General features: G+C 43.1%; 1 protein-coding gene across 4 annotated transcripts in view; it reads left to right on the top strand.

Moving 5' to 3' along the window:
- The window catches only part of nbeab (neurobeachin b), a 182,779-nt gene that overhangs the window by 51,324 nt on the left and 116,537 nt on the right, over positions 1-14,918 (top strand). For all 4 annotated transcript variants that reach the window (XM_070970886.1, XM_070970888.1, XM_070970889.1 and 1 more), the window contains exons 7-13: positions 499-618; positions 2,326-2,472; positions 7,972-8,169; positions 8,304-8,437; positions 10,192-10,300; positions 11,556-11,708; positions 13,034-13,202. In XM_070970886.1, coding sequence (XP_070826987.1) covers positions 499-618; positions 2,326-2,472; positions 7,972-8,169; positions 8,304-8,437; positions 10,192-10,300; positions 11,556-11,708; positions 13,034-13,202 — 1,030 coding nt within the window. The remainder of the gene's footprint in view (positions 1-498; positions 619-2,325; positions 2,473-7,971; positions 8,170-8,303; positions 8,438-10,191; positions 10,301-11,555; positions 11,709-13,033; positions 13,203-14,918) is intronic.

The raw sequence follows: 14,918 nt of genomic DNA on the forward strand, positions 1-14,918 counted from the left end.
GGGCATGAAGTCAAATCATGTGTCTTTCTCTTAACATACAATTGTTTTCAGTTTCTTTGTGATTTATGTACCAACATGACATCTTTTTAAGTCACCTCTAGCTGTCGGCTTGATCTGACTCAAGTTATTGTGTCACTCCTGAATAATTACAGCCAGTACCCGACATGGCTTTGTTCAGAATGAAAAATGAGTTGTCTTGCCTCCTCTTAGCCTTTTCTGTAATCTATCAGTCACAATGTTACAGTGCAGATTTCAGAACATTAGGTGGGAAATCTCATAGCTTTGGATTTCTAGTAACTTCGAGGTTCATTTGAATTGTTTGGAGAGCTGACCAGAAATGTTGGAGATGTTGCTCAATGAACCAAACTTAGTCCAAACCAAATTTAGTCGAGTGTGAAGACGTTCTTAGAAAATAAAGATAATGACTCACTTAACAAGTAGCCTGTTCTGAGTTTCACTTATTAAATCTTTTCAATCTGACTCTCTTCTCACCCTCAGTGGTACATGATCAGTATAGTTCACATCTACAGCCGCTGGAGGAACAGCGAAATCAGATGCTACGTTAACGGACAGCTTGTTTCCTATGGAGATATGGCATGGCACGTCAACACCAATGATGTAAGCTCTCTTCCTTGTACTCCTCACTGCTGTCATCTTCTCCCCCCTGCTTTTAATGTTTAGTGACACAGGACTGAGTGAGGCTGGCACATCGACGTTTCGCATGGCTGGAAATTGCGAGGGGGGAAAAAAATACACGCATCATCAATAGCGCTCATTGAGCAAATTGAGTTTTACTATATAAATGTGGAATTCTCTCAGAAATATGACTGCCATTTCAGTCTTAATTTAAATACCCATTCATCACTGAGCAGAGCTGTGCTGCAGTGGAGGATGGAATTTATGGACAACGGATTTATGTATGTTTAGAGTGAAAATGGCTGCAGCTCAGAATATACTTTATATTTGTGCACAGAGATTATAATATCATTGTCAGTGATGATGTGACAGTGTTGCATGTTTGAGTGACTCAAAGCCAAAATGAAACTTAAAAAAGTAATATGCACTTGCACAGATGACACACTTTGCCAAAGGTAGCTGGAGCTGTGTATTGAAAAGAAGATTGCTCAAATGACAGGTTGAGATGTACACTCACTGGTCACTTCACACTTTGCTACTGCTGGGTGGGACTGCCTGAGATTCAACCAGGTGTTGGAAACATTCACCAGTAATTTTAGTCCATATGGACATGATAGCATCACGCAGTTACTGCAGACATCATGTCGTTATCACGTTTGAGAAACCAGTTTGACGTGATTTGAGCTTTGTGGCATGACGTGTTTTCCTGCTGGAAGTAGCCATTTGAAGATGGGCACACTGTAGTCATGAAGGAAAGGACATGGTCAGCAACAATACGAAGGAAGGCTGTGGCATTTTAATGGTGTTCAATTGGTGTGAAAATATCCCCCACATCATTGCACCACCACCAGCCTGAATAGTAGACACAAGGCAGGATAAGGCCATGCATTTATGTTCTTTACGCCAAACTCTGACCCAACCATGTGAATGTCGCAGCAGAATTCAAGACTCATATGATCAGGCATTGTGTTTCCTGTCTCCTATAGTCCAGTTTGTAGTCCAATCGTAGCCTCTGTGTCTGTAGTCTACTCACCTTCTCCTTCAGCCCTTGACAACTTAGAACTAGGACTGAAGCTTAAAGTCTGGGTAACTTCTTCACATATTTTCATTAGCTTAGTTAGCATATTTATATGTGGTGACTGTACTTTGTTTAGAAAAGGTTTAAATACATTTTATCTGTATTTACTCAGTAACAAATAAAAAGTATCAAATCACTCAGATCAATCAGATATAATGGGATTTTGAAAAAAGTAAAATGTTGATCAAGAATTTAAATTCCCCAGAACCGAATCTGATGTTTTTTCCTCAGCACCGGCTGTGCAGACCTTCATACTGACTGTTTCTTCTGTTAGTCATTAGTTATCCTTTAGTTTTGTCCTGAATGCAATCACAGCACATATTCTCTCTATCCCAAAGGTCATTTTGAGGTTTCATGTTTTTGTAAATAAAATTCCTCTTTCCATTTGGGTAATGTCAAAGTTGACACAAAAACAGCACAGAAGGTGATGTTGTTCCTATAGTTACATTTCTCAGCCAAAATCTAAAAAATATAACCCATTTGTGCCATCGAATGTACTTTTCTTACTTTTTATCCCTCTGCCCGATTCAGCTGTGTATGAACTTGGATATTTTGTCTTAAGTCTTAAGTATTAAATGATGTGGCTGTTTATTTCTTTCTCCCTCTTGCAGAGTTATGATAAGTGCTTCCTCGGGTCCTCTGAGACAGCAGATGCTAACAGAGTATTCTGCGGGCAGCTCGGAGCCGTCTACGTATTCAGCGAAGCCCTCAATCCTGCTCAGATATTTGCAATTCATCAGCTAGGACCAGGCTATAAGGTATGTGCTTTAGGGTGACTAAATTAGATTACATGTGAGCAGACTGCATCACCTATCAATCTGTGAAATCAGTGCCCGGTGCTGCCCTGCTGCTGCTCCTTTGCCATGTGTCTCCGTCCTGGGAGGGATGCTTTTCCTCCTGGATAAACGCCTGCATAGATTACCTTCCTCCTGGAAATAATGGCACAATACACGGAGGAAAGCGGCAGGCACTCCGGGGGGATAGAGTCCTGAGCCGACTTATATCAGCTGCAGCAGGTGTAGCACTACCAAGCTCCTTGACAAAGACCCAAAGATTGTGAATATAGACAGATGCTGACCTACCCAGAATGGGATTCAGCTGTGAATGTAATCACGCGGTGACAAAATATTTGGTTTGCACATTTTATTTATTTGAAGGTGGGATGAGTCATTTTGGAGAGAGAGATTGTTGATATTCGCTGAATTTTGAAATTTGGTGGCTGTCTGCTCACGGTCTGCTAGCAGCCCGCTCTGTGTGTGTGGGGGGGGGTTTGTACTCATCCCTTCCCTGAATGGGAAACACACAAAGTGGTTCGGACCGAGCTGCACAACAGTATTCCAGCCAATCAGCAACAGGTGGCGTCCATGCTCATGCATAGCACAAAGGGAAGGGGAAGGGGAGGGGAGATAGGGGACGGTAAATCTGAGATGCTAACGTTTAGCCGCCTTGTGAAGGAGAGATGGCATTTTCAACAGTCTTCCTCCAGAATCACTCACCCCACCTTTAAACTCCAGATTTATTTATTCATTTTATTGACTCTCTGTCCCCAAACATTCGAACAAAGGTGTGTCCACAGCTTATTATCAGATTCAGAGACAGCTCTCTCTCACTCTCACTGTCTCACTTTTTGCCTCCTGATGCTCACAAAGTGCCGCAGTTTCTTCACAGTTTTAAGCCCTGCACTCTGTCACAAATTGAGGAATGACACGCACTGCCAAATCAGCTTTGAACACAGGATGTGTCTCAGACTATTTACGATATCTGCCCATTTTACACCAGCTCTGTTTGCTCTCCAGCTGCTTTGAAGACAAAATTAGGCTTTCTTTCACGGCAGGAGGGCATGGTAGTCTTTGGCATTGTCATTGCTGAACCTGCTCTGTTGAGAATTATGAGATGGATATTTGTGATTTTAATCATCTCTATGAATACCTGGAGATCCCCAGGAGAACCCGTTGTTTGGTCTTGTCACTAATGGCTGGTGACATGCCGTTTACCTCCTTAATTGTGGTTCTAGACCTTCTATTAGAAAGGTAACACACAGCGGAGCAATCCTCCAGATTTCTCAAAATAATGAAGAGCATGTCCCAGGGAGACAATTACCTGCAATTGATGAAGTTGGGAACAGTGTTGGTAATGGCGAGTATGATAGAGCCAGCCAAGTGAGTTGAGGAGGAAGGTCAGAGAGTTGTCAGGCCCACTGATTGGTTGCTGTAATGGGAGTGCTGTCCAGGGGACAGAAGGCTTGTCTGTTTTAATTGCAAACTGCCAGAAGAGTCTTGAGTGCAGCAGATCACAGTATTCATCTGCTACAGTATGTACATTGGACTCTCATTATATCTGTTTCAGCTCAGCTCAGCTCCTCTGTCGGGGGAAGCAACATCTGAGCTGATGTATGATTTATTTTCTGAACCATGGTCCTCTCATCCATGTTTGATGTTTGACACGCTTCCCCTTGTTCACACACTGTATTGAATGTAACTGTAACCTCTGCGGTTAGTTGAAATGCAGAGATTATTGCTGCCTAGGGTAACTATTTCTACTGCACGTTGTGATTTATGGCTGGAAATCGGACAGACATGTTAGCAGAATCTGCTCCCTGGGCTCTTTTCATATTGCTGGATGTGAAATTGCACTCTGAACTGAGATGGACTCGTGGTTATTTCATTTAAAGTACCAAACAACTTTTGCTGTATATTGCTGTTTCTATGACTGACTTGAAACATTCCCAGCCTTTTAGAGATAACATCGAGGGACAGCGTTGGGTCTGTAGAGTCTGAGGCTGACAGAAGCTGGCTGTCACATCGAACTGTCATTCATCACTGCTGTTTTAACAGATCTCATAAGCTTTGGTGTTAGTCAGTTAGGAAATTGTGGACTGAAGGATTCATTCCAGAGAATTTTCTCACAACTTTGTGAGAGGTATCTCAGATTGAAGAGTATGACTCCCAGTGGATACTAGCAAACAGAGTTTTAGCAGGGCCTCTTAGAGTGTTTATTCTGGACAGCTTTCGCTTTCCAGCTCTGGGAAATAGCCTGGTCTGGAGTCATGAAGTAACATCCGTTACAGCGATACCCAGTGACAGCTTCACTGAACACAAAGTATTAGTCAGTGAGTTGACTCGTCAAAACAATTAAGCCATGACTTAATGTCTTTTCATATGATTCACTTCGAGTTATTTCTGTCTTTGCTTTCTATCATCACTACCATATGTGTTCTACATGAGGCAGATTAGTCCATTGAATTTGTGCCAACACTGCTCTGCAGCATGCACCACAGACTGCTGTAGAAGAGACTGAGGAGCTGCACAGTTCTGGCCCTCCCTTGTCAAGGAAGACAAATGTTCTTTCGCTGTAGAGGCCATGCAGTTATACAATGTGTGAACATTACATGACAAGCCCATCAATGTCAAAAACATTTGAGATACTATATCGCTGCAGATGTAGGCCTATGTGTGGAAAACCTGCCTGCCTTTAAATGCTGCTGTCAACCATGTCAGCGGAGCAACAACTAGAGGGTATATAATGCTGCCAAGGCTACACATTAGGAAATGTTAAATGTTGTTTGATGTTTTTATTTGCATCAAAATACGATTTTCACCAGCGTGACCTATGAATGTATGTACCATCTGCAGCTAAAACTTCTTCTTGGAAACAGTTGCATTGTTGACTGTATTGTTTAAGTTTCATGTCAAGACTGCAGTAACTGTAGCATGGGAGTGTCCCCAGCTTGGCCTGTGTCTGCCTGTTTGTTGCAGGGAGTCGAAGGGATGCCCCCGGTCAGTGACAGCTCTTAGCACTGGGACAGAGAGAAGGCAACTGTGCTGTAATTCTTTTATATGACTGGCTGGTCTGTGGGATGATACTGTCATGCTACAGGGTTTGTTACTGTAGCTACAACCCATGAGATCATTATTTTCACACTGCGGCAGGGCTCATCCTAAAGTGCAAGGCACTGGAGCTTGTTATTTCTTGTCACTTGGGTTTCATGAGTAGGAACTTTTGAAGGATGTTAGAGACTACATGATGAGATGCACGTTGGCTGTTGTGTGGACATGATCATAGCAGATGAACAAAATACTTCATATGCTCTTTTTATCATCTGACTGGAAGGAGATATGCCATTAAATGTGGCTCAGCCGTCTCAGTTTACGGACCTCGCCTGCAAAACTCTTGTTGGAATAAGCCTGCCAGGCAACACTTAAAGCTCCTGCAGATATACATGGATTATGACCTGTATTGTTTGGAAACAGGGTTAACTTGCCCAAAGTAGTTTTAAGCTGTTTTTATCCAAGCTGATTTAAATTTGTTGTACAATATTTGTAGCAGGTGTATAATATAAAGAATAATGTTGTATCTACCATCTAAAGGTCGCCACATCCTGAACATTGTGCACTTTAGAGGCACTCAGAAGAGAATACACAATCATCGTACAGTTTGACAACCTTGTTCAGCTCACCTTTTTATCCATTTACTCCTTTACTGCAACCCAGATTTAGATGCCTTTTAGGCAGGCACATGAACCCTGTTTGATTGTGTTGCATAACATACTGTATTTATCTACAGTCCCTCTATGGCCAGATGGTTGTTTCCTCTCTGCTGCTTGAGTTTTTTCTGTCTCCCTTTATCTTATCACCATCCGCTTGCTGTCCATGAGTCAGAGAGGGAAGGAAAAACATTTCTCTCTTTCATTAATAATTCAACCCTCCTGATTAGAGGACTTGATTTCCTTATTAAGCATGTCCCATTCACATTGCATTGATGGATTAATTCAGCTCATCTCTCATGCGCTAATTGATTGAGTAAATTAAGGCTAGTCTGTTATCGATCAGCTATTTGTTATGTTTGCCATAATTTATGTGCCAGCGAGTCACTGACTGATGGAAACTGCAGTTCTCTTTGCACAAACATCAAAAGGCATAAGGAAACATATGACACATTAAACGTGTAAGACGCAGGGTCGATCCGTATAAAGAATGAATTCCTCATTGCAATCATCACCAGTGCACAGTGTTCAGTATGTGAATAAAAAGGGTCAGGACAGCATAAGATTTGCTATAAGGTTCAACACACGGCTGAGTGTCATTTGGTTCTAGGTTTCCTCTCTCTCTGGTATGAAGGTGGGATACAATTAATAAATAAATCTGATTAAAAAACATACTGAGTGTAGCTCAACAAGTATTTGCACAGTGTTTTGATTCAGAGTCTGATTGCTTTGGATGTGAAATGACACTGTAACTCGAAGCTGAATTGCAGACTGCTGGCTTTCATTTGAAGGCGTTTTAATGGATAATCTCCTCTCGTATTTGCTCCTGTTCCATGAGTGCAAAGCATATTTGAACAGAAAAACATTTCTGCCATAAAGAAACATATGCTTTGGAAAAATCTTACATCTTGCATGACACAGACTCTCTCTGTAGCCTTCTTCCATTTCAGTGGATTTTTGTGAGGATTCAGCAGTGACTGTGCTCAGCCTTGAGATTGCTTCAAAACAGGCTAGAGTGGATGGCTGGGTTAAATTAATGGAGGTAAACAATCATGTGTGGTATCAAAGCAACTCTGATCCCCCTCATCAGCCCCTGTTCCTCCTCGTCATTGTACTCTGCGGTAGAACTTGGAAGATTGTCATCAAACAATGTTCCCACAGAGATAAAAAGAGAAGGCTGCTGCGTAAACAGTAGAAATAAAACTAAATGAAGCCAACTGACAAAAGATATGCAACAAATACCTACTTAACCATGTAATGTATTATGCTCCCAATGGGGCACATTTCTTGCAACTTGAATGCAGATTTTCTTAAGCAGTGTATCATCATACTGCAGCTTAAGGTCACTACTTGGCCGTATACACTGATAATTTAATTGTGTTCTGAACAGTTTGCATCACTGAGACGTAAATATGTGGTTGCACTGTGTTGTTGTTTGCAGCATTACAGAATGATAGAGATGAAAAGGACAGATTTGAATCAATGAGATGAAAGGGAAAGCGTCTAATCACTGCAAAAGATGCATTTTCAAAATGCTGATATACTGCGATGCACCCAGACTGACCTCTAGAGTGGTTATTAATACAAAAAAGCATCTTGCCATTTTTCATTCATGAATGGATGTTTTTAATTAAGTTATAATGAAAAGATAACACCCAAAAGTTACCGATAGGCTGCATGTGCAGGAAGGAGCGACTCCATCTCTCACTCTCTCCATGTCTTTTCTTGTTTCTCCCTTATTCTACCTCTTTTTTCCCCTCTCTCTTTTTCCCAGAGCACATTTAAGTTCAAGTCTGAGAGCGATATCCACTTAGCAGAGCATCACAAGCAGGTGTTGTATGACAGCAAGTTGGCCAGCTCCATCGCCTTCACCTACAACGCCAAGGCCACTGACGCCCAGCTCTGCCTGGAGTCCTCGCCTAAAGAAAATGCCTCCATCTTTGTGCACTCACCGCACGCCCTCATGCTACAGGTCAGTTGCTTTAATCAAAGCCAGAGCTAACTGTGTGCATGCTATGCCAGATTTTGATTCATTCATTTCTGATGCACTTGTTTTAAAATGTCGTTACAAAGGTGTGTTTTTTTGGTTTGATATTATCCTCGCAGGATGTAAAAGCCACAGTGACTCACTCCATCCACAGTGCCATCCACTCCATCGGGGGGATCCAGGTGCTCTTCCCGCTCTTTGCACAGATGGACTACCATCAGCTGAACGACAGCCTGGTGGAATCCACTGTATGGTAAGAAGTAGAGCTGTTGTTACTGTACAAGAGAATTTAACTTTTTGGAAATCTGATTTGATGCCTTAGAATTTTACAGATGGAATTGTGGGTGACAAGAGCTCAGTTTGGAGTGACTGTGAATTTGATTGCTTTTTGATCCTTTAATCCTGAACCCTCTTTGACTTCAATATGAGGCTGTGTTTGTGTCTGACGGAAAGAAAAACTGCAAGTAATATTAATGGCTTTCAAAAGTTGCGCAAGGTAGATTTTGGGACAGAAATCTAAATAAAAGTGGGGCTGCAGCAGTTGGGATGTCACGTCTTGTTAAATATTATCGCTGTTTTGCTGGAAAACAGCAGTTTTGTTGAACCTGTCATGAGATACATCTGAGTGCTCATTTTGTTGACATCTTAGTGATAAAATATTAACATCCAGAATGAGAAAAGGTGTCTGCTGGACAAATATTGTGGTGATAGCAGTGTGTCTGTATCACATCTTTTTCTTGTGTGTATCAGTCAACATGTACTGTACACTGATGCCAATATAATGTATCTGTAATAGAGCACTGCCTACTTATAACACCAGCTTTGGTCAAACTGTGGTCCAGTTTTCATTATTGTCTCCACTCTCTGGTTCAGATTCATCTCATCCCCATCATCCTGAATTGGTCGGTCCAAAGCTTCCCCACTGTGCTGTGGATGGAGTCTGAGCTGTGCTCTAATCCCCTGTTAGTTTGACGACAGCAGTACGAGTAGATAGACGCAGAAGTGGCCACACAGCAGCACAAACCCCCGATACCCAAAGCTCTGTGCCTCAGTGGCTTCCTCTCGCTAGCATGTCGCAGGTCTTTCCCTCTCAGAGTGTCGCTTGCTCTGTCCTTGCCTGTGTCGTCCTAAAGCCTGCTGAGCTGAGGAGTTCAAAGCTTCTGCAACAGTTAACTCTCTGTAATGCCTGTGGATCTGCTGTGGCTGCTCTTAACAGCCCCCTCAAATAGTAATTTAAAAAAAAAATCCTTTAAATAACCATGTTACTCTGTTCCCTTTTAACATCCTAACAGCAGTGATATTACATCAGTCTCTACTGCTCTGCCAAATTGGAAGGAAGCTGTGCTTGCAGTAAAGGATCAGAGGCTAAACCAAGACACACAGAGTTGACTGTCACCCAGTTCTCTATGTATTCCCCTTGGCTCAGTTACAGCTGAGTTGGAGCGGTAGTTAGAAATGAGCCACTGCAAAATGACATGGTAGTATGTACGTACCGTCGTTTGTATGCATGTAGTGTATGTTGGCAGGCCGGCACAGGAGCGGTTGTGTGCTCGTGATTGTCGCGCTAGAGCGGAGGCCACCAGAGGATGTGAGGGAAAGCCGATTAAGAAGTGTCACTGAGCACCACTGTCACACAGCCAAAGGCTTCAACTGAAAAGCTTAGCAACAAAGGAAAAAAATGTCTTGTGCACTACCCCTTGAACCCCTCCCCCCACCCCATACACATACACACACACCCTATTACAACTTGCCCCCCAGACCACTCTCCGTCTCTAGAGAGCCCACGAGCCAACCCTTTCTTCTGAGTTGAAGAGGGATGAAAGTGGTGAGCGAGAGTTCCCAGCTGATTGCTGACATCCTCTGAAAATGACCTTGTTTTTTCCCCTCTGCCACGCTGTCTCTTCATGCCGCTGCAGTTTATGGAAGAACTCCTTCACCACCTGATGAGTGTGTGAATAGATGGGTGTTTTATCCCTGTGCGATACGTTGTGTTTTCTTCTTTTGCAGTGCTACTCTCCTGGCCTTTCTGGTTGAGCTGCTCAAGAGTTCTGTGGCCATGCAGGAGCAAATGCTGGGAGGAAAGGGCTTTTTGGTGATTGGATACCTGCTTGAGAAGGTATGGTAGGGCTTCCATTATGTATCGCAGTGGTTTCCTAACCTCAGTGACACATCAGTTCTCCGGAACTTGTTATTTCCAAATGAACCAGTTTCACCTCACCCAGACAAATACTGTCTTGTTTGCACTCAGGAAATATACAAGAGGTCCAAATACATGTAAACAGATCACAGCAGCAGTTTTTTTTTCTCACAGTAATTTGACAAATGAATATGTCCAGCTCTTTTTTTTTTTTTCTTGACTGAAATAATGAATGGGGAATAATACTCTGATGCCTTTTTCCTGCTTAACGTCTTTCACTTTTGCTACTGTCAGGGTGCGCTGTATCTTGTCTGCACTCTCCAGGTCTGATCTTCCATAACTTGTGTCCTGAACGTCTCTTTGAACTAAACAGAGCCAGAGAGACAGAGACCCCCACCCTGGTTTTTCTCTCACTTCGCATCAATCTTTATTTGCCCATTTTGTGATGCAGATCCAGCAGCTTGCCGGCCTCCCCAGAGTGCTGGCTCTTTTGGAGCACTGAGAAATGACTCCACTTTGTCACTCAGTGACTTGCCTGCCTGCTGGCTTCAGCTGCTGTTAACCAACAGCCAGGCAGAGTCGGCGCCTCAGAGCTGCCGTTTTTTTCTTTGCTTCCTTCCCGCTGCCAGGTTTCACGCTTCCACATATCGCACCATCTGTTCATGATCTGTTTATGCCACACCTTCCCTCCACCCTCCCCCCTCCTCCATAGCTTCATATTTCCCCTCTCTCCTGCCCTCACCAAGTCCCCACCTGGGCAGAGACCAGGTGCCAGACAGGACCTGTATCGGTATTTGTCAAAGTGAAATTCTCTGCAAAGTCAAGCCTCCACAACTCGCTCTAATTGTGTTTTAATTTTTTATTTTTATTTTTTCGATTCAGTAACTTGACAAAATGTAGTAGAGTAGATCAATTTATCACCTATGCTAACATGCTAACTTGCTGCTGCAGAACATAAGTGGAGCACAGAAATCCTTTAACTGAGCCTACGCACAGGGGAATTGACAGCATGATGCGAATAGTGAGTCATATTAGGCTGCACTCCAGTTACGAGCTTTCTTTTTTATATCTCTTCTTCTGACCACTTCTGTGGTTTACAAATCCTCGCAGATGTAGGTCTCTGTGTTGCTCTCCATAATGCAGTCTGTACCAAGAGGAATAAATACACACTTGCAGCAGAATAGGCTTGGCGATGTGGTCATTGTTTGACATGAGTCTCTGCTTCCTCCTACAGTCATCACGTATACACATCACCAGGGCTGTGTTAGAGCATTTCCTCTCCTTTGCAAAGTATCTGGACGGTCTGACACATGGGGCACCACTGCTGAAGCAGCTGTGTGACCACATCCTGTTCAATGCCGCCATCTGGATCCACACCCCGGCCAAGGTGAGCTCCTGCAAGTAGCTCCACCCATGGAGGGATAGTTGTCTTTGCATGTGTGTGTCAGGCTGCATTGGATGTGTATTGGGAGCTTTCAACCACAAAAGGCTTCAGTAAATCTCTGCTTCAGTCTATCTTCTGTAAGGACAGAGAAACTGCAAGTCCTCAAATGAGCCTGTGTTTCAAAGGAAATAAGAGGTGCAAATTTTGCCTGTTGTCAAGTATGTATCACACTGATGTACTGGTGAGATTCCTCATGGCACCAAGTGTTTGTGCAAGTGGTAATAAAATCAAGTCAGGGAGCACATACACTAGATATGTTTCGCCTTTATAAGACATTAAACGGTTGCAGAATTTATCACTCTCTTCCACTCCCCTGTCCTCAACATAAACAAGTTTTTTTTAAATGTTCTCCAGTTTTTTTCCCCCCTCCTTTTAAATAATGACCCATGAAAAAATGGGATGAGGTATATCAAAGGAGCTGAGTTTGTGTGGCAAATACATTTGCCTCAGGAATGCTGCTGGTGGGCCAAGCCATGAATAAATAAAAGGAGGAAATAAATACAAAAGTGTCTGGAGGCTTGCTTCCGACACTCCTCCAAAATAGAGCGTAGAGAAAGAGGTAGAAAAAAATGAGAGAAAAAGGTGAGGTAATGAAGTGGGTTAGAACACTTCAAGCTGCAGCAGCAGGAAACTACGCTGCCTCCTTCCCTTGGGTCATTCCACGAAGTCCACATTACCTCTGTCCCCATCTTCTGCATGAGGTCCAGAGAGCCAGCTGTGTGAATGATGGCTGCATGCAATATGCATTAATTACATGGGCCCACTGACCTTGTCCTAATAGATAAATAAGATTTTCTAAATGCATTTTACTCTTCTGTTCTCATGGAAATTACATTAGCGATTGCATGGTGTTCACTTATCTCCAGTGTTTAATGTCAATGGCCTCAAACCATATCACGTCATGCTTACATCGTAACCACACTTCATCATGAGTCACATTTGACTCGTTAATATCCTATAATTTATAATATGTGGGAAGAAGCCTTCAATATTTATAGCTGCAGTGACTATGGTGGGATTAAGGATTCTTGTCAGGTTTGTCGCTAATTACAGAGGACATGCTAATCATTACTGAATAGAGTGGAGCTGCGACAATTATGAAATTCAGTAATATAGGGTCAGTGGCCATTGCTACCATACATCTGCAGGGATAATAGGCTCAGCTAGTGCGATCCACCACTGTGAAATGGCTTGGTTAGTCTAAAAAGCTACATGGTTAATTGCACGTTGCTGTTGATGAATGCGCACGTGTGTCTTTTCCTCCACAGGTACAGCTCTCTCTGTACACATACCTGTCTGCTGAGTTTATTGGCACGGCAACCATCTACAACACGATTCGTCGAGTGGGCACAGTGCTTCAGCTCATGCATACGCTAAAGTACTACTACTGGGCCATTAACCCTGCAGACAGCAGCGGCATCACGCCAAAGGGTCTTGGTGAGCATAAATTAAGCTTAAGCTTAAAGTTTATGTGCTTTCTTGCTGTGGTATATGATTCGATTTGATTTGGGTTGTTGTTTATATAAACCATTTTCCATCCATCTGAAGTCTCATCCGAGTGAAACTCAGTGTTTTGGAAAGGCAATCATTGGGAGTGAACCAATCACAATCAGTGTGTGCAGTCACAAGCCTGCTCTTCCTGAAATGGCAGCAGCTACCCCCACATTTTAAATGACTCATCCTCACATAGAAGTCCTTGCTTGTCAGCTGTTAGGATCGTGGCCATCACTGGAGACGACAGTGAGGCGGACACGCCACATCAATACTGTCATCCCCCTAGGGTGCTTGGTGTGGGTGTTAGGCCTCTGAAACCTGGGCCAGTAGTATGACTGGCATCGTCTCTCTGTGAAACAACAGTACGTCACTGAGCAGCCTGTGCTGGAAGCGAAAGTGTCCTTGAACTGTCATTTCCTTTTTGCTCTCCATTATTCTTTTCTGAAACTATCTGTGTTGAAGTGCAGGGGTTGTTTTATACTGGGAGAGCTCAGTTTATGCTGCACCACGGCCTAATAAACTTCCTGAAGGTTAAAGCTTGTATTCTGACAGCGTTAACATGATCCTTGTCATACAGTCAGTGTTGTCTTCTAAAAAGTTTTTTTTACTTCCACTGACATTGTTAGCCACTAGCAGTTTGTATGACAAGTGAAAATCACATTTATTAACACTGCAGGATGACAACATTCTCACCGGCAGTGTCGGAGTTGGCTGAATATAGAAGCATTTTAGCCTATATATATGCCACATCAAGGCGCTTGGCCTACATTTTTGATCTCTTGCAGCTGGGAGTGATCTGAATTGATTTCATGCTAATAGTGGTAGTGACCTCTAGACTGAGGTTAGCCGGGATAATATGGAACACTTATCTGTCAGTTAGGTCAGTCCACAGGCCCCTCAATCTCACTTTTCCTCATTTTAATTTGTTCCTTATCCCGTCTACTTACACTGTGCAGGGTACCTTATCCCTTCGTATTCTGTGCAAGGGAACTTTACAAGACGTAATAAGAGATGAAGGCTCAACCTGTCCAGAGCCCATATACCAAGGTGATGAGCTATATTTAGCTTGGACATCAGAGGGACTTTTCTCGTGACTTTCTGTCACATCCACTGCGTTGGACAGTCTTGATAGGTGTTTCGTTGCTTTCACTACTGCTGAATAATAGATTTTAATGTCAAAATCACTTGTTTGGGTTAAAATCTCTCCCTGTGTAGCCTCAGGCAATGCAGTATGGTTCTGCTTTATACAGTAACATCACACGACCAAGTAGTTTTCTGATTTGTGTGAAGTCAGAGTCAACACTGGTTGTAAAAACACCAAAATGATGCGCAGGATGTGCTTCAGTGTTCTCACTGTAGTTCCTGCATTTTGTCCTGTACAGGCGAGCCGAGCCTGCCACCTGCAGGGGGGGGTGTTGATGTCCAGATTGGGTGCCAGGTGAGGGCAAGGTCATTGGGTGGCCGATGCCTTGCTATGAACAGTCTGTCTCAAACCTCCACCTATCTTTAGGCCTCTCGAGCACAAATAAATATGGTGCTAATTGTTGCTGAACTCCTGGTAGGTTGTAATGGGCTGAGATTCTGGGGCAGACATATCCAAACGGATGGCCTTCCTCCTGGAGGTAATTTTCAGAGTGGATCTGGTTCCATTGATCTGCG

Source organism: Chaetodon trifascialis, chromosome 9 (genome assembly GCF_039877785.1).
Source record: "Chaetodon trifascialis isolate fChaTrf1 chromosome 9, fChaTrf1.hap1, whole genome shotgun sequence".
In the NCBI taxonomy this organism is placed as follows: Eukaryota; Metazoa; Chordata; class Actinopteri; order Chaetodontiformes; family Chaetodontidae; genus Chaetodon; species Chaetodon trifascialis.